General features: G+C 36.2%; 1 protein-coding gene across 2 annotated transcripts in view; it reads right to left on the bottom strand.

The window, feature by feature from the left end:
- Positions 1-1465: 1465 nt before the first annotated feature.
- Positions 1466-21217, bottom strand: part of PIK3C3 (phosphatidylinositol 3-kinase catalytic subunit type 3) — a 67888-nt gene continuing 48136 nt past the window's right edge. For both annotated transcript variants that reach the window (XM_053931659.1, XM_053931658.1), the window contains 3 exons: positions 18835-18925; positions 6056-6181; positions 1466-2207 (listed from right to left, as the gene is read on the bottom strand). In XM_053931659.1, coding sequence (XP_053787634.1) covers positions 2193-2207; positions 6056-6181; positions 18835-18925 — 232 coding nt within the window. In that variant the 3' untranslated portion in view covers positions 1466-2192. The remainder of the gene's footprint in view (positions 2208-6055; positions 6182-18834; positions 18926-21217) is intronic.

A 21217-nucleotide genomic window follows, 5' to 3' on the forward strand; every position in this document is an offset into this window, starting at 1 on the left:
TATGAGCTAGGAACAGAATAGGCAGATCAGCCTAAGAAAAGCCACTAGCTGGATGAGAGACATATCCAGCTGGTTTGTCAGGGCTCACTGTTTTACAAAATTCTTTGGAAAATACACTGAAAATATATCCAGAGTCGCTTCACATGCTGAAACACATACGAACACAACTGCTTGGACTATTTTCCACTGATTCAAGCAAGCTTTTCTGCTTCTGTGACTGACATTCTCCATTTAAGAAGTAGACAGTGAACTACAGTGAAGTCTGGCTCTTCCTAAGCCTTACCTATTGTAATGACATTCCACTTGGGTTCACATGTTAACATTTATAACTTAAGACTACAGTTTTAATAGGCTGTTGCATAGTTGAGCATATGAACAGGTTAATTCCGAAACACAAGACATAGTGAACAACCATGCACTTATAAAGGTCAATATTTAACAGTTTATAAACATCTCTGCAAAGTGAGATGTGTTGTAGGATCGAGTTGATGATGTCTTTTGGGTTTTAATAAGGAGACAACCTTGGCCTGTCTGGTCAACTGGTAGACAGCAGGTCATGCCCATATCCTTCATAATTAGACTTGAGCAGGAATAACAGGAAGTTTTCTTCAGAAGAAATAGATGAAAAATCCTACAATATGTACAGTTGAAAGGGCTGAGGTCAGAGACGAGAACTCAAGTCAAATGAAGTGTGGCTGCTTCATAAAGATCCAAAGTTGTCTGAGCACGTAGGATGCACATTCGAAACATACTAAAAGAACGAAAAAGACCTTTTTTTTTTTTCAGAATTCTCTCTGAACATCTGAGAAAGCCAGGCTCTCAGAATTATACTCGGAAGATGCCACAAAGCACTGTACATAGAACAAGTTCATGCGAAACAGAGGCAGTAGAGGAATATATAAGTCTGACAGAAAAAAAACAAACAAACCACAAGAAAATGATCATTACTTCTTCTCCAAAGAAGAGTGAGCTAAAGATAAGAGGGGCTAAAGATACTGTGGCTCATCGTGGCATTGTGTATTGCTAGACAGCATGAGCACCAAGCAACTAGGGTAATGCAGTTCTTAAGTCACACATACAGGGCAAAAAAGGGACAAAAGCACAAAGCAAAACTGACTCACAAATACCAGTCAGATTCAGTCCCCACATTCAAATCAGTCCCTCTTATCTTTATAACTGGGAAGGATGTCTTCCTATCTTAAAATGTTATTTAAAAAATACAGGACTATTAGAGCACCCTTTGAAGAAAGCCACACACTTATGAAGAGCTAATTACATTATTGATCATACAAACCAGATTCATTATGAACTCAACATGTGGCACAAAAGTCATTTCATGAGTGGCATTATTCCAGCATCAAGTAAACTGAGAAGTGAAAATCTTTGCAAAAAGACAGTAGTTACAAACATAATCCTCTAGTGTGCCATGTCTCAGCAGGTAAGATTAAAAAGACAAAACAGAATACCTCAAGACTGCAACAACAAAGGTTTTTATTAGAGTGAAGAGTATATAATCACTGTACAGAAAACATTTAGAGTTAAAGTGTGAAATACTGAACTGCTCACTGTGCATTCCCGTTGCTGAGCCTGTTAGTGATCATTTAATTTGCTGCCTACAGCTGGGGTAACTTATCAGCACTTAAAAACACTTGTAAGCAGGCAAGAAATGATTGTCCGTTCTAAACGATAACATTGCCTAAGGCAGGAAATAAAGGATCATAAGAATTACATTAAAAACTTACTCAAGGAACAAAGTGGGTGGGGAGGGATGAAAGGGGATTAGTCTTTAATAGTTTTGTGAGGGGTTTTTCTGCACCGAGAAACTGTAGCCTCCCTGCTTTAGCTTTCTATCTACTTCTATTTTTAAATAAGAAAATATATTAACACGTACAAGAATTCACCATTAAATCCAACCTCTTCCAGTTATCTTTGGCTTGAGAGGAAGTTGCTTACTTCAACCTTTGATGCTCCCAAGGATGGTACAAACAGTCATCTTCCTTTAAAAAATGGTTGGTTTTAAACCTTTAATGAACAGAGATTCAAAAAGCTTCTCTACTTTCTGAGTTCTCAGTTCTTCACTCCATTAAATCTGCAGCTTTTGCCTTCCAAAACTGTTTGGTGAAGTCTACAAGGGCTTGAGAAAGTCTCTGTTTTGAGCATTTGCTTATTTCCACCAAGAGCAGGCAAAAAGCTTATTTTCTCCAATACTGAAAGAAAAAAACACAGCGCAGAGATTATTCAATCTGCTTTACTCTCAAAGAACAAATGCTATGCACAAATTGAACTCTATGTTGAAAAATATGGTGAAATGTGTAAGGGTAGATAATTTTCACAACCTTTTAAGGGAAAAAACAGAAGCCAACTCTATATGCCCCTTGACCAATTATTTTATCCAATATACACAGTCCTGCTGGTAGACATTCACTATCTTATTTTGACATCCAGTAGGAAGAAAAACAGAAGCCCTGCATTGAGGTGCCTGCACTCCCTGATGCAGAAGTACTGGGTTACAGCCTGGAGATATTCTAAATCCATGCAACTTCTATAGCTGAAACTGAGTTTGCTCCAAAACAGGTATCAGCCAACCATTAAAAAAACCCCAAAACTTCACAATTACAGTTTAGGTGAGACACCCTGTATCCCACTTTTCTAATCACTGCTTACTATTTCAGCCCTGAATACAAATGACTTGATTTGTAAATTTACAAGGGAAATAAAATGTGAAACTAGACACTTCAACTGTAGATTCTTTCCTTCCTCTGCAGGAATAAATAATGCTGCTAAAATGAAGTGACTCTCTAGGGAGAAATGGCTATCCAGTCTTCATTAGTATCAACTAAAATTAGTATGCACCTTTTCATCCTCTTGAGAACTATTGTACAACACCATTAGCTTATTCTAAATGCTGAATTTATTTACTTTTGAGACAACTTTTTTTATAACGATTAAGGAGACAGGCAGTGTATGAAAAGGTCTGTAAAATATCTGATAAAATAACAGATTAGAGACATATTAGAAATTAAACTAAAGGTTTCATAACACAGCTGTAAACTGAACACAATTTAGAATATTGTTATACAAGAACAATACTGAGCTGATTCTAAAACATCCAGAGTAGTTTATCCAAGAGCTTTACTTAATGCAGAGTGACATATACAACACTGAAACACCATGGTTACTGTTATAACTAGCCTTGTTGAAAAGCTCTTAAGTGCTGCAGGAGACTGCACAGATTCCTCACAGACCTATTTTGAAGGCATTAAAAGAATAAATATCTAATGATAAACAAAAAATGTATTGAACAGCATTTGAAATGAAATATTGTGTGGCATTAAGCCATATCTGCTGTTTACACTTGTGTCATAACACCTGTGTAGCGTTAGGATTTTTTCCAGACAACTTATAATACTATGAAGAGCAAGGCCACTGGCAATTCAATGCAGAATTACAGATGAAGGAACTGAAAGCTTCAATTGGCCATTGAGTAAGATGACCCCTTTACAGCAAATTCACGACCCATTAATTGTTCATTTGTTTAACGATTTGCAGACTCCAGGAAGACTACAGCAGCAAATTCTTAAGACTGCCTCAGACAAAAAGGAAAGATAATGATTTTGACTGATGAAGTAATAAATATCACTAAGAAGCATCCCATTTCACCCATAATATAGAGAATAGACATTAATTACACTTACTTTTCATTGGGTTTTTTAAAGTATTTTTAAAAAAAAAAATCATTAATAAAGCACAGATTCTTAAGACTTGTCAGCTGCTGATTAATCTTTGTCTATTCTTTTTGCATCCTCCTCACACTTGCAATCCAGTATCTTTGCAGAAGAAAGCCTGCAAGCCTAAATTTTTTAGAGTATGAATAAAGGCAGTAACCTGAACTCCAAAACTAGCATCACATGGAGTCATGAGATGCCTTTAGGACTTACAAATCAAGACACTTGTTTTTCATTCTAGGCACCGGATGCCCAAAGCAGAAAGGAAAGCTAAAAGCACATAGGCTGCACACTCTGCAACAGTGCACAAAGATTGCATAGAGCCTCAGGAAAATACCTCTGTGATGAAATTCAGCACAGGCCAGCTGGAGAGGTAAAAACTACAAAGTAAGATAACTGTATCAGGCCTACATTAGTGACTGTCACATCTGCTTATTTGGTATCCAAAGTGTAATACACCAGTGGGCTTGCATATTAATTTCTGAAAATATGAATGGAAGATGCAATCAGTGCTTGCTGGAATGTGTATCAGCTTTTTGCTTAGAACACCATTCCTGGGAGCCAGAATCACAGAACGGTTTGGTTGGAAGGGACCTTAGGATCAATTAAACCCAGCCCCTCTGCCATAGGCAGGGACACTCTCCACTAAACCAGGTTGTTCAGAGCCCCATCCCACAGAAAATGGGAATAACATTCTTGGGTACTTTTAAATATTCTGAACAAATCTGTCCTGTGATTTTAAAGGCAGAGTTAAGAACTGAAGAAAGATCAAGCAAAAACAAGCCTGAATGGAAAAAGAAAAGGTCACCCGAATCAAACCTGTAATACACTTCCACAATTGCAGTAACAATTATCTGGGAGAGTGTGGCAGTCACCTAAGGCCAATGAAGTAAAAAGACAAGTCTTAAAAAAAACAGTGACTGTCAGTATGTAATGAAAAGAAAGGTCTACACACATACTGGACAAACTTAAAACTTCAATCTTGAATATTTCTAATGGCCTTTTTTTTTTTATTTGAATCCTAAGGTTGATGCCAGGCATTTTTCACTTTGTCTTATGAAATTACCATCCTACATCCAAAGTTCAAAGTAATCCATAGTGAATGACAACAAATTTTGTCATATCCAAATCATTTCCATATAATTACACTTCCTTTTTTCAAATCTCATAAAACATCACCTTTATCAAATATATATGTAGATGGAAATGACATTATTTCTTCTCATCCTGCACTACAGTGCAATTCTTCAAAGTAAAAACTAAGTTTGAAGAAAAGAAGAGACACTTTTAAGCAAAATGGATAGCCATAACAATAGTTCTCCTCAGTTCATATCAGAATTTGACTAGTCTTTTGAAGAAAGAATCAATTAAAAACCAGGCTAATGACTGGCTTTTCAGCGCAATTTAATTTCCCCCCTTCATTCCATTTCTTATCATGGTCTAATACTTAAGGCAAATAGTATAATATCTTAAATCTCCTATAAACACAAATTAAATGTCAGATGGTTTTAAGGAAAAAAAAATTGGAAATTCAAAGCAGAAATGTTTTTATAAACACAGTTTGATTTAACATGGGAATCGATATTTTATTGTCTTAGTGTGTATTGTAGTAATACAGCACGGAGTATAAGATGTTGGGTTAAACACTTCATTCTTCATATAGGGTATATTGTAATAACAAAAGTAACAGAGGCAATAATCTATTGTCAACCCAGATCATCAGCAAGAAGACTGCTGTAAGGTCCTCCTGGAGCCTTCTCTTCTCCACTTAAAAATCCCAGCTCTCTCAGACTGTCTCACTAGCAGAGGTGCTCCAGCCCTCTGATAACTTTTGAAGCCCTCTGGACCTTCTCCAGCCGGTCCCTGTCCCTCCTGAGCTGGATGCAGTGCTCCAGGTGGGTCTCAGAAGAGCAGAGCAGAGGGGCAGGATGCTGCTGCCCACGGGGCTCTGGATGCAGCCAGGACATGTTTGGCTCTCTGGGCTGTGAGTGCCATGGCCAGGGCATGTCCAACCTCTCACCCACCAGCACCCCCAAGCCCTTCTGGGCAGGGCTGCTCTGGGTCTGTTCATCCCCCAGCCTGGATGGGCATCAGAAGTTGTCTTGTCCCAGATGCCAGACCTTGCATGACTGCTAAGATGCTTAAAAAAATTTTATAGGACCTCTACAAGCTTGCTCTCAGTCCTAGGACCTCTACAACCTTGTTCTCCAGTCCTTACAACTAAACCAGTTTCATCTTGTAATAAAATGAACTAAAACTTACCACTTGCAACCTCTCACCTTATTCAGCTACCACAGAGACCACCACCAGCTGAGAAGAAAATACCTCACCTGTGCAAATTTGTGTATCTGCTCCACGACAGCTGCAAAGAGGGCATGGACACTCTCATCAATTAGACTCTGCATATAATGGACAGCTTCTTCATCAGACAGGTCCAAACGAAACTTGTCCTGCACCTGGAATGGGAGTGGAAATGGCTAAAATTAGTTCCATGGTTAAAGACATGCTTTATTCTATCCATGTATACAGAAGACGACAAAGTGATTTTGGCTGTTTAGTGGAGAATCTCTCTCTTACTTCTAAACTACAGCAGAGTGTTGGAATTGTACAATGTTATTTAAAACACCTATTTAAAATCTTTTAATAAAAAACAGTGTTTAAATAAGCTAGAAACAATCCCCTAATTCAAACTAGTAATTTCAAAGCTCAAGGTCAAGAGTAGCACTTGGAAATACAAGTTTAAGTGGGACTGAAATGCTATGAGAAAAAGAGGCAACATTCAACATTCACTAGAGTATTGAGAAAAAACACAAAATTTCACATATTAAATATGAATTTGGAAGACTCCGGATGATCATATTAATTTTAGAAAGGATGTAACACTTTGTTACTCTAAACCTACTTTCAGGTAATGTTTGTCTTTCAGAAACTGTAGGGCAGTTAAGTAAAGAATACAGAATGAGAGGAAAGTGTGAGCAAATCAACTCCATCAAAACTGACCTTTGTATAGTAAGTGTGAATTTCATTAACTGTATCCACCGGCCATGAACAGTTCATTAGACACACTGCTACCCCTTACATGTTTCTTTTCTTTTGACAGCAACATTGTACCGGTAACAAATTCGTTTTAGTACTTGCAACTTGTATATGAGTTAAAAGCTGAATGCACAATAATTAAGAATACAGCAATACCTGTATTTTCCAATTTCTATCTTGGCCATGCCAAGATCATTTATGAAGGTGCAGTGGAGGCCTTTCTGTGACTTCCAACTAATTCCAAGAAAATAGTTCAGAATTGATCCAAAATTCCCTAATGTACTGGAGCCCAGCCCTAACTCCACTAAGCCTGGTTTTATCCTCTTTCTCCTTGAAATCTCTTTTGATGAGCCTAGATTCCAGCACTGCCTAAGCAATACTATGGCCATCATTTAAAGTACTAGTTACCTTGCAAAGTAGTGCTGGTAACAGTATGTAAATTGTCCAGCAAATTCACATTAGTTGTAGAAGATTTATTGTTGCCATGTTGTCACATGCTTTATTCTCATAAAGATAAATCTCAAACAATCCAAGCTCTTGTGGAGACCATCATATTGAAGTATTTCAGCCTCCTGCATAATGAACTAGGTAAAATGGTATCAAACAATCTCTTTTACCCTATCTTTATGCCAAGTCAGAATGTTTCACATCCTAGGTAAATTGTTTCAATGATTAATTGTCCTGTTTAACAACTGTGACTTATTTGCTATCTGAATTTGTCTGATTTCCATCTCACACAGTTGAGCTCATTAAAACTTTTTATATTAAAGAGCTGTCAATCAGGAATCTCTCATGTAGGAAAATATCAAATGATTTGAATTGGCAGGTTCTTAACCTGCTCGTGGCTGTGACTGTAAGACAGAATCAAGTCTTTCCTGAACATTTTCTAGGAATTCACTGTTTGTTAGCCATTGACAAAAATGTAAGCCAAGTTATTTCAACAATTTTCATAATAAGGTTGAATTTGTGAGGTGATACTACCTTCATGTCCTATTTTTTATGTTTTCTATGCACCAAGGATACCACATACTCACCCACTCTCTTTATGAGAGCAAAAATGTTCCAGGATTTCAGCTGAGTGTTAACTGATTTCAATTTAGTATAACTCAGTGTTCCTTCCAAAGGCAATATATTCCAAAATAGTGCCCTTCAGCACTGTAATAAAAAGCCTAAGCTAGCCAGCACAGTAGGGTAAGAGTACAGAATCCTTTAGGTTGGAGAAGTTTCCTCATTCAAAATAACCTTTATAACTCTGTTGCTGATGTGTTTGAAATAAGTATAAAGTGAGTTTTTTCCTCAACTTCCTCGCAAAAAGACGTTTGATCAATATGAAAGAATGGATTAAGCCAAAAAATTTCAAACTTTTAATTAAGCATGTTACCAGTGAGAGATTCAACAGATTATTCCAAGAAGTTATTGTTATGAAGAACTTTCATCTTCATAACAAACAAGGAGAAGGAAGTTTATTAACTCTCACATCAGAAGTTTTCAACAGTAAATGACGCAAACAGTAGAATCCAACAGAATTTAATTGATTACTCACATGCTTGCAATTATGCAAAAGCTTAAATACATCCCCAAATTACAGCAGAGATTTCTTTCAGATCTAGTTTAGTGCTCACAGAAAAGGTGATGTTAATAGAATTCATCAAAATCACTAAGTCCAGTTTCAAGAAAAATAGAAAAAAAGTCTCTGTAACACTCTTTTACACAATTTTAGTAGTCAAATATTTTGGCAATCTTCTAATTTGTTCATAGAAGACCTTCTCAGAATTTCTGCAGTTAGTTATATTAAGATGCAGCTTTGTTCTATGGATTTAATGACTAATTAAACCCATTTCCCACAAAAAACACTGGGCACACTGATATATGTGCAAAGAAATTCATCCATGGTTAGATCTTGCAATCAGTTTGCAATTAACAGAAGGCTCAAATGATGCCCAGTATTGTATCTTTGCTTGAAAGTTTTTCAGCTCTGCATCAAAACTGATTGCTGAAACCTAGATGAGAAGAAACAAGGCAAAATTACAAATAACCTCTTGAGCTGCAACAGCAGCAACAAGATTAATATGCGCTAACTTATAGTTCCTGTAGGAAAGCAACAGTAATCCTTATTTGAAATCTCTCAAGTTTCAGTGTGGGATGAGTTTTAAAAGCTGACAGTTTCTCACAGATGAGGTCAACAGGAAGAGATTTTTGCATGGTGTTAAAAATAGAGGTAAACTTGGGCTGTGAAATACTGATGAGATATATAGTTATCTCATTCTACACACTTATGAATGATGACCACCATGAAGGCATCAAAAACATCTCACCTGTAGACTCAGAGCTCCCACTTTGATAATTAAATCAAGTGCATTGTTATAGTTCAGGATTTGTAAAACAGACAAAAAAATAAGCTTGATGAATCTAGTTGAACTTTCACTTTGTTTCCAGAAAAGGAAACATTGAACTCCATTTGATATAAAAATACTCTTTTGAAACATTAAATCTCAACTGCAGAATTTGAATGTTCCAAGGATGAATAGGCTGAATAAGTAAGAATAGTCTATATCAAGATACTGACTTTCAACTTGAAACTAAATTAAAATTGTCCACTTCCTAACCCCCGGAAAAGACGACAGTTTAGTATCAAAGTCTACAACAAGAGGATTGAAAAGTTGTAAGAAACTCTTTGACTAGAAATTTTGCTATACTTCAGTTAAATTTGAAAGAAGTTTATAAGGAAATTCTATCAGTTACCCTGATACTGCTTCTGTTTTTCAAATGACAAAAAATAAAAAGAGAAAACAATATCAAGAACAGTTCAGAAGAAAATATGGGTGAGTGAGGGTGAGGGGACAAGCATGTAAGTGTAATTTACTTGTAGCTTAATTGTTGATGATGAAAAAAGAAGGGGATCATAACTTGCAGCGGAATCACACAGAAGATGGGAACTTCAAAGAAGGGGAAAAAATATTTTACATGAATAAAAAGAAAGAAACACTACTTCACATCACTATTATTCCAAAAATCTAACTCACAGGAGAAGAGCACATCTACCAGAATAACAGGCAACATTAACTGATTGTAAACTCAGACTCTGTTTTTTTCCTTGAAGTGTCTTCAAGGAGAACTAAAATGAGTATTGTTTGGAAAATGGCATCAAAGATGTCCTATGAAGCTGATTTCACAGAAAACTTAGAAAACTCACAGTAAGCCCCACAGAGCTTTACACTTTACTGTGTAAAGTAGGAAAAAAAAAAAAAAAAAGATGGCAAAAGGAAGAGAAGAAATATTCAAGAAAACATTTATCATCTTATTAAGAATGATAGTTAAAGATCTGAGAAAATGGGTAGGCCAGGGTCTTCATTCAGTTGAATGAATCTCCAAGTTCAACCTTCTGTCTTTGGCTGTTTGGAATGTGATGGACTTACAACTCAGAAATCATACGAAAACACAGTTGGGAGTAGAACTACTGTGGGTAAGTGCACTTCCCTGCAGAGTTCCAAGACTGTCGCTTGTGCCTTTTGTTCTCGAAGCACAAGACTGACCTCTCCCTTCCACCAAAGAGCAGATTTCTCTGGACTTTTTTTATCCTCACATCAGACTTGCTGTCCAATATGGACCACAGTTACCATATTAAACTCAGGAATTTTCACTAGCAAGCACCTTCTCACTCGTAAAACATTACCTGAAATGGATTAGTTACTTAATGCTCGAGGTTAAGACAAATTTTGGAAATTCTGTGGAAACTTTTATAATCTTTAAGGCAGCCCCCAAATCCATATTTCATGGATACTCATAGCTCTGTTTTTCAGAATTACTGATGGCATTTTAAGGTGACATATAAGATGTACATATGAGAACCCTTTGCTAATCCTATCTAGTTTTCAGACAAATTGCAAGTCAGGCATTCTGAAGACTGGTGGGGGCTTTAGTATTTATTCTTCCAGCAACATTAAGCAACACTGATTATGTTTTATACAATTTTATTACACTAGTATGGGATTGCTCATTGCAACTTCAGCTGCTTTAAAGAGAATCTTCAGTGTCCTTTTCTAGTGGGTCACAATATACACTGGCTGTAAGCACTACTAAAATGAGACAAAGATCAATTAACAGCAAAAAAAAAAAAAGAAAAAAAAGGGTTTTTTTGTGATTATTTTTACTGTTTTGTCTTACAATTATTACAGTATTCAGCATCAGTATTCAGTATTATGCCATATTACAATATTCATGTGGCAGAAACTGGCACTAAGTGCTTGGCTTAATCATTATCACATTTCCTCTTTTTCAGTAAATACTTTCCTGCTATTCCTGTTGCTTACAGTCCAAACAACTCACACCACAACCTATATAGATGCTTTATTTGCATGAACTTCATTTGAGAGACTATTCTGACAACAGTCCTTGTTTCCATGGGCTCAATTTGAATAAAATGTGCTTTGTAAACAAGCCCATGTAGGCTTCTCTAATTCCTTTTTTTTTTTTTTTTTTTTTTTTTTTTTAATTTTCTTTTATTTTTATTAGAAGATAATGAAGATGCTGGTGAACATCTCTAAACTGAACTTCTGTGAGAACTGGGGTTTCAGCCACTACGGTACTCAAAGATGACACTGTTCCTGCTCAGAATTTCACCATACTGGCCAAAAACGTATAATCAACTAGAGACTGATATAAAGCAACAGGAGCAAAAGAGTATTCTCACACTTGGTTCATGTTTTGGTGTTTACGCCAACTTCCGTATTTTTTCAATATTTTGAAATTAATTAATATGCATGAAAAATCAACAGCCTAGAAACAAAAAAGCTGGGTGTGCAGCTGCAGCATCATTACCCAAATGGACAGAGAGATGAACGTCTGCCGAAGCAAAATAAGCTCAGTGGCAATGTGACATTTTTACAAAGCATAAACCTTCATGGAGCAGCAAGAAAATACTACCGAAACAAACATACTCTAATCAAGTAAAAGTGACTTTACTTCTCCTGTAAATTTCCTACTGGCATTAATAAGTCTCAGGAAGATTTCCTAGCACCACCTTTTAACAAATACTGCTATTTTTGGTCAGGTGAAAAGGGACAGATATCCACTGCCTAAAAAGGCTTATCTAGCTCCAACTTAGAAAGTCCTTTCCATTTCATTAACTTGGGAACTCAACTCTCAGTTACCCTTTGGCTGATTGGGGAGCACAGGGGAGGGGGAAAGCAGTGAGTTTCACTACAAGCCAGGTGAAAAAAAATGGAACAATTAGTTCAGGTTTAGAAACAAAGTAGCTCAGAAGCTTTCTGTACCTCCAGTCACATCTCTGCTTCAGCTTTTATACTTGTAGAATAAAAATAATTTTACTTTGACATATTTAATGTTAAAGGAAAAAAACATGTCTGCTCTCTCTTTTTGCTAGTTTCCAAACAATTAGACTTATCATTTTCTTATCAAGAGGGGGTGAGCCCCCACAGCCTTGGAAACACAGAGAGTGCTCTCAGTATTACAGCCCACAGACAATTTTGCTCCCTTTTGATTTTATCCTTTTCTTGTGTCTATCCAAAGGTGATACCAAAATGAATGGCGCTACTTTCAAAAACAGCAGTTAAGCTTCTGCTTATTGGGAGTCTGGTATTTGTGCTTTCTGCGTTCAAAATAACCTTGCCTATAAAACAGCATTTTGCAGCACTTTCTTTAATCAATGGACATCTGAAACAGAGCTCAGTCAATTAGGACACTGTCCTTTAATGCCTCTGAATCCTTTGTCTGACAATGAATCATTGGTCCCTGATGATTTCTCATTTAAAGGTCAAATCTGCTATGAAGGACAGATAGAAACCATCTGGCTTTTCTGTAGAAAAATAAAAAGCTTTTTTTGTTAGGAGGTGACAATGCTGAATCCATTAGCTACATCTGAAGAGTGATGGTGTACCTCTTCCTTACACAAAACTGGCTACATAATTGACTCCAGATTTTAGTCATTACTACTTAGAATTTATAGCACTGACTAATTTTGCAATGCCCAACAATTAGCACTGCAGCTGTGCTAGAAATGGAAAAGCATGGAGCAATGGCAGGAAAAAAAGTGAGTTTAGCGATATCTTCATTGTATTATTAGTTATGCATTAACAAGTCAATATAATGATTTCAGCCCAGTCTTTTTCCTGAAATCTGAGAAATGGAAAAGCATATGTGAAGAGTTGAAAATTTAAAGGCAATTATCTCAGAGGCCAAAGAAAAGGAGACACAAACAGAGGAGAATCCTCTGCTACTTTTCAATTTAATTCCATTTTGTGACATTTTTGAGCCAGGTTTTCAGAAAAGCCTAAATCAGAGTGGCTGTAGGAGACGGTGCCATGAACGGTGCCGTGAGATGAAGCACACTATACTGACAGCTTTCATTATAAATAGTATGGAGAGGACAAAAGGAGATGAAAGGATCAAAAAGACCACTAATTTTAGGCTTTGCAGTTACTTTTTCTTGGTCAAAATCTGACAAGCTTTTTACTATGAAACTAAACACCAAGAATCTGAAAAGGGTTTCTCCAGGTTTGAGGGTAGAGACAATTTTGTGTAGTTGGTAATCCCTGTTTTCCAGGTTTTCCTATGAGGAAACCAGTGATCAAAACTGAAGTGAGGGAAGTGAGTCAGTACAACAAGCTTTTCTTCCAACTGGGAAGTCCTAGCCTATTTTTCTATAAATACTGGGTAAACTCAATGAGTGATACTGTGTATACCCACTGCAAGCAGACAGCTGGTTCCCAAACCAGTTTTCCATACATTCTTCAAGAATAGTTGTGAAACTTCAAACAGAGCTTTGTTTATTTTCAGGTCAATGCTGACTAACTTATTTGCAGTCCAATTTAAGCTATGAAAATGCATAATTAAGGTCAGCACTGATTTAATTTCTGAAAACAAATGCTATGCAAAGCAAGTAAGAATGTATTGCCAAATTATCATGTGCTCTAAATCTGTGTCTTCAGGTGAAGCCATAGGGAGTTTCAGTTTCTTTTCATGCCAGCAGGAAAAAGTTATCACTATTGCCATCTTTTTCTGGTAATCAGTTTGTGTAGTCTGCTATCTTTTGTACAAGAAGATTGTTGAAGTTCCTTCAGGGAGGACAGGAACAGAGCACCCAGATGTGCTTAGACCATCCTGTGCCAATAAACCATATAAAAGGTTTAATAGGTGCAGTCTATACTTATTTTACAGAATGTTGTATATGACATATGCTACTGTTCCAATTTTGCTTTCACTCAATCTGTGTTTCTCTCAAGATACTTTGTAACTTTTGGACAGAAACAACACTTGGACAATATGCCTACTGTTAGATTTTAAGCTTGATTATACAATTGTATTCTGTCAGTGAGCTCCCTCAGATGTCCCACTGTTATTAGATGGTAGAGGATAATTTGGAAAAAAAAGCCCAAAATAATTTGGAAAAAAAAAAGCCCAAAAGCCCTGTCTTTGTTCCTCAGGTTAGTAGTTAGAGTCTTTAAGAATATTTTCTGTACTCAGATTTTTCTGGAAGGTCTCATTCAACATATCAGTATGAAATTCTTAAAAAAAAGTAATCACAACTCAAATCATCCAAGGCCTCACAGAGGAGAACATGTTTCCTTCTGTGACTAAAAGTAAGAAAGTCCTTCCAACATCTCCTTTTAGCTACTCTCACTAATGAGCATCCCATTATTAAACACCTATACACTGCAGGAAATGACAAGAGACAATATCAAGACATGGAATATCAAAGTAGTGTTCTTTATTTTATTCTAGCCATCACTACCATATGGTAGGTGCACATTCTATTTTTATTTAGAATGTGTATATGATTACTAAAATCAAACCTTCAGTCTGGCTCTAAGACCACATAGATTATCTGCTGAAAGTTCAGAAAAGGGGAACACAAAATTTATTTCTGAATGCAGTTTTTACACCTTTCTGTAACTCGCATGCAGACACTTCCTGCAAAGCACCTTCTTACCCACTGGTGGGACAGGATGTCCCTTTGTGAAGACAAAGATTAGATTGGGAGTTCAACTACCATCTAACATTGCAATGCTTTCACTCTGAGGAAGCAAAATTGTGACCATTAAAGAAAAGTCATTCTTTAGCAATAACCTTTAGAATGACCCATGCCTACTTCATAACAGCAGTATAGCTACACCTACTGAAAATATTGAGTATCAAAGTTCCTTACGCAAAACAAATTGTTTGACAAAATAACTGCAGTGTAATATTTCAATAGGCATTATAAGAGATATAATATATATACTACTTCAGTAAGCATTCCTTTGTTTTGTGAAAAAGGAAATTACTCTGCTTGTAGTTTAATCATCAAACCAGTATTCTGATTAATCCAAACTGAAACACAGGTAACGTATCTTGTTGCCTGTAAGCCCAGAGCCTGACTAGCTCCAGGCCCCTAAAGCAAAAGAAGGGCTCTACAGAAATGTGAGCATGAGTGCTGCCAGTACAGCATCAATGAGAAAAATACTGGCTATGAACTTCACCTCTACTCTTCACCAGGACACCTTCTTAAATACAAAAACATTGGTAAATCTCCACCTTTGTCTTCTGTGAAAGTGATACCCTGGTTGAAATGGCTATTGACTTGTCTCACACATCAAAGGTAATTCAATTTTGCAGGTCAGTCCAAAATGGATCTTTACCTAATTTGAGTCTGTTGAAATATATATAGATTTTTTGTTAAAGCTTTAAGGAAAAAAAAAAAAAATCAATTGAGATGCTGAAAGCATTTATTCAATTTTTCTACAACAAGGTACAGTATTACCTTGTTAAATGACTGAATCAACCTGACACTCACCCCAAGAGAGGCAAGGCACCATGTTCCTTTTTTTATTAGTTCTAACAAAGCTTATAACTGATTTCAGATGGGCTTCAGATGGGCTAATGGGTATTTAATACCCCAAACAAGTTTTCTAGCACATTATTTTAAAAAACCCCAAACAGCAATGACCTATTCAGTGTTATACAATAGGTTAAGATTATTCTGATCCTAGCCCATTTAAAGCTATTTTCTGGTTTATGTTATTAAAGTAAAATAGTAAAATGAAAAATTGAGAACTAAAGAAAACAATTACTTTCACAGGAATTTGAACATTGTCATAAGCATCCAGCAGATTGTAGTATCAACAACTGCTTAATGGAAGGCTCCTCTGCTTACCCACTTTTTAGGGATCCTGGGATGATGTATTATTTTTGTACAAATTTAAGGAGTATATTTAAAGGACAACTTTGAACCAAAAAGACCAAACTGTCAAAAGGGTTCAGAGACAGCTGAGCTGTCAGGAAAAAAAAAAAAAAAGTTTATAAAAGATAACAAAACTTGAGAGAACTGAACCATTTGGCTGTCTTTCTGACAATATCTTACTGCGCGGGTTTTGGGTTTTTTTTTAAGGAACAAGCACACTCTACATTAACTTAAAAGAACCTGGGGAAGTAGGATCTTTCCCTCTCAAAGTGATATGCATTCCTTATCAGAAGCACTCTCCTTACTTCTTCAGTTCTATCTGCTTTCGTATGTTAAAGCCTCTGTGAATGGACAGCCTGGAATCTCCCATGAGGATAAAAGACACAGTTCACCAAGCTGCAACACTGTCAGAGCTCAGGATCCTAATAACTAACTGCTGCATTTGATCTAATAGTGATCCGTCACATAACAACTAATGTCATGTTCTTTTCATGCAATTAAAGCACTGTTATTTCTACTTTGTAATGGAATTTAGAATAACCACACGGATCCAGTTCAGAGTTCAGGTGGTCAGAGTATGTGCTGGTAATGCCACAGCTGTGGGTTTGATCCCACATGAACCACTCATTTGAGAGCTGGACTTGAGTATCTTTGTGGCTCCTTTCCAACTCACAATACTCTGTGATTCTGAATTTCCTTTTAGATTCTGCTGCCTTCGGTGATCTCCAAATGTATGCAATACTGTTATGCTTTACATAATCTTGATTTTTAAATATTGTACATAAGTGAACTGTAATATACTTCTCAGCTGTAGAAAAGACTTTCTGGCTTTCAATTTTGTACCTTGATTTGTTAAGTCAATAAAATTATATTGGAAATTTACAGAGAGTAAAAGAGTTTTAGAAGAGTCTGAAATACTCAACTATTGTTATATTAAAACCATCCTTTACACGTATTTTACAGTACCCAACATCCTATTATCATAAATTACTGAAAGCATATACCCTTGGACAGCATTTCTAGAGAGTCTTCCACCATAAAATGCAATGCCAAGATATTAATAAGAAATACGGATATTGCATGTTGATTAGCAGGAAGTATCACAAGACTCTTGCTAAAAAATATCACAGCTCACAAGAACACATTCAAGACAAGGATGAATAACACTGTCACATGAGCACCCTGTCCTAGTGGAAGTGGCCCATGGCAAGGGGATGGAATGAGATAATCTTTAAAATCCCTTCCAGCCCAAGCCATTCTGGGATTCTGCAATTAAATGACAGGGAACCCTGGACCAGTAATGAATAAGATTAAAATGCGCCATTAAGTCTCAAACTTATTGGTGCAAACATTAAAGAACCAGCACTTCTGAAGTTCAATTAAACCAGTGGTTGGACCTCCTGATGACTCTTTCAATCAAGCACAAACTTATCCCAAATTAGCCCCACTCTACCTTTTGATGCATACTTCAAATTTTACTAGGATTTATGAAGCATTTATTAGTAGACTTTGCAATATAAAAGATCTTCCCCCTCCTTACTGTATTCACTCATGTTTCCAATGGGTAGGCAGAGCCAAATGCGTCTTCTTTATAAAGATGAAATTCTTAAGACAGGACTTGCATACTGTTGGGAAGGTCTCTTCCTTGAAAAGAAGATGTCTCTACAAAAGTGTAGTTACTTCCAGAACTTGGCAGGTATTGAACCATTTCAGTTGCCTACTTTAGGCTTTTATCTCCTATGTTCTATGTAAGTAATCTACTCCATCTGTAGGGCATTTAGGTACAGAGGTGAGGTTCAAGTATTGATAAAAAGAAATTATTTGCTGTCATTTTCTCAGGAAATCAGCTAAGTGGAGGGAAGATTGACATCTTTACCACAAAACACAGCACTTGGACTAGCTTAGTTTCCTGGATATGAAACTGAGCAGCTGCAAGAACTCTTTGTATTGATTTGGAACCAAGAAACTCTAAATAGAAATGCCTGGATCCTTGAAGAGAAAAGGAAAAATCTGTGCAAGTTACAATTTAGTTTTCTTCAAGCAAATTTTATTAGAACATGAAATATTTATTTGAAGATTCTGAATCTCTGCTATCATAGCTTATTGAAAACAATGAAGAACAGCCTATCTGAAAGACAATCCACTGCCTGAATAAAAATTACAGTGAACTAATTTCCATTGGATGCACAGGCTCCACAGAGTATTTTGGAGAATTAAAACAGATAACCCTTCACTATAAATCAGGTTATAAAAACCCCCAATATTTGTCTAAAATGTAAGTATAATGAAATCTAGATGGAGATGTATCCAGTATTTTTCATGTCAACTATTGCTCAAACACCAAATGGAGAAGAATGACTTAAGCTGGTATAAAGGACTAAGTTAGAATTATGGGACACAGGTCTGCCTTCCCAATAAACAAAAATTTATTGTTAATGAAGATAATACCAGCCTACTGGTTTTAAATCTTCAGTAGACTGGTTTTATAACTAGAAGAAAACTGGTTTTATAAAACCATCCATGTCTTAAAGGGTTCTAGACTAGATGAGACAATGTTTTGTGACACAGTCAGTATTGACTGCTTCAATTCAAAGCTTGATAAGGTGGAAACACTATTTTTAGCTAAAGTACCCATTGGAACAGAGTGCTAGAGCAGAGTGTGCAGCATTACATGGATGATGAAAAGCCATTCTGTATTCATTGGCACATGTGCTAAGTGTTCTCCAAGTATATTCTCCTATCTTTAACTTCAATGATGAAAGAAATTGCTCAAAGCTTATAAAACCAGAGCAAGTATTTTCGGTGAGAGATAAATAAGTCATCATCACAAGTGACTGAAATTTTCATAATGAGATGCCCTGGGTCACTGAAAGACAATGAAAACTTTACAATTACCTTTTTTACAGTCTTGTCAGGTTCAAGAGCAATATCTGGAATGTTGGCATCAACCATGAGGGAAAATAAATTCAAGATCAAGTTGGAATACCTAAGCAGAAGAGCAAATTAGGTAAAACATGTTGTAAACTGTACAAAAGACATTTTGTAAACAATTTAATTTAAGAATTCATCATCATCTTACAAAGAACTTTTAATGCTTCAGAGATCCATTTTTAATACTAATTGAAAGTATTTGTGTTAAAGAACACAAGATACTGACATACACTATCAAAGTTTAATCTTCAAAATCTCTCAAACTGCCAGAATTTAATAAAAGGCTCTGATTTTGCTCTTGTTTTCTAAAATCGCCAGAACATGTACTCAAATACACATCAAATATAAACTGTGATTTCATATATTTTAAGTTTTAATGCCATTTTCTACCTCTGTTAGGATACACATATGCTAGAATACTGATGCAAAGTTTATTTTTTTATTATGAAGTGATACAGCAGCATGAAATATATTCAAAGAGATGAAGTCTTCATAAGTACAAAAAAATTATTTTTCCTATCACTGCGAGGGCTTTTGACATAATGAGTTAAATATACTTAACCAGATCCAAGTCTTCAGTTGCTCAGTTAAGCTCCAGTAATAGTGGTAGCACAGTACATTTAGGAAGTACAAATGTCATCCATAACCATTAAAAGTGACAAATCAGAGAAGAGTTTTCGGCTTTAAAATGGTGTTGGAAACTCTCATGACTATCTTTTCAAAGAACACCATTTTGCCCTTGCAGAAAATTAGCTGTCAGTTTCTTTTTGAGAGGATAACTTTCAAGTTGTTCAACACAAACTGAAACTCCCCTTCCTCTGCAAAATATCTAGTTCCCTTTAAGACACAAAATATGTTACTGACTTCACCATTTGAAATATTGCTTTGCTAAGAGAACCAGGAGCTTCACAGATGAGAGAAAATTAATTCTTAGCAGCAAAACTTGTTTATTAGGAAGCTGCTGAATATGTATCAGCTGACAATTGCAAGGAGTGCAGAGTATTTCAACTAAACGAAAGGTCTGCTTCATAGCTGTATTTTACAAAGTAAATACTGCTCAAAAAAGACACCTCTCTAGAAAAATTTAATTTCAACAAAACCTCTTGACACTTTATTATTATCATCTGGAACTAACATTACCTAACACATTCCAATATAAGTTTTCAGACATTATAAGAAAAGCATTAAAATCAACTGTTTGGCTAGAAATCTTTAGTGCGTTATTTCTTTCAGCAATTTTACTTCACTTCTTCAAGGGCAGGGAGCTGGAGCAGGAAAATTACTTTTATGACAGATGAAAAGAAACAAAGGAAAGTTAACTACCATTTTGTTTGACGTCTGGCTAAGAAATCTGGAAGTCATGTTGCTTCGCTGCTAGGAACAGACACCACAGATTTTAATCAATTTTTCTTCTACTTGCCTGAAACTAGCAGATTTCTTTTTAAACATGCTTAAATGTTATAAGTACATGCTCTGAAGTCTCTTCCTAGATTACCTTCTATCAGTAGTTTTCCCTTCAAACTGACACAGAATCCAAAGTCTCAGAGTCCCTTTTGCTCTTCAACTGCATAGAGGATAAAAGCTTAAAAGCACTACAGGTTATTGGAGCTATTTATGTGATGGAGGCTTGTAAAAAAAGATTTTAAAGGTCTAGGCATCATTGTTAGATGCCAGTTAAGAGACGGTTCTGTTCCATACAATGCAATCTTCTGATTCTTGAAGAATAAGATCACCTGAAGAAACTCATTTGGGGGAAAAAAATAAATCAAGAAAAGGTAATCTGGGGGGGAGTATGAAGTGGAAAAAACCTTAAAAATTGAAGAAGAATTGCTCACTATACTACCTGCAGATCTGTCCTCTGCCCCTCACCCCAACATTCTATAACCCAGTAATCAACTGCAATACTTCTTACAGGCAACACCTTTGGCAAACATGCCATGAGGTTTACAGCTGGGGAATTGACAGCCCAAACTCTAGAGGAGAGATTTTGCTGAATCACGTGAGTTAGGAGCCTGACTCATCTTTGACACCTACATTACAAAGGCCTCTGGAATGGCTGACATCCATCCACAGCCAGAACAAACTCTGAGCCAGGTTTTCCTAGTTTTAAGAAGGTTTAATGAACTACCTAAACTGAAACCTAAATCCTTCTTACATTATTCTTTGCCTTCTTCAAACTCAGAACAAATTAACTCACAAAATAAATGAGGACTCAGCTGCACTGAAGGTTGGTCATCTTTTGGTTTGAACATGAAGTATTGTTGAAGAAATTCAACAAAAAACCTCTACCTTCTACATAGAAGCGGTCTTATATAGAGACTTTTCCCTCACAGAGGGAAAGAAACCT

The sequence above is a fragment of the Vidua chalybeata genome, chromosome Z, assembly GCF_026979565.1.
Source record: "Vidua chalybeata isolate OUT-0048 chromosome Z, bVidCha1 merged haplotype, whole genome shotgun sequence".
NCBI classification, from domain to species: domain Eukaryota; kingdom Metazoa; phylum Chordata; class Aves; order Passeriformes; family Viduidae; genus Vidua; species Vidua chalybeata.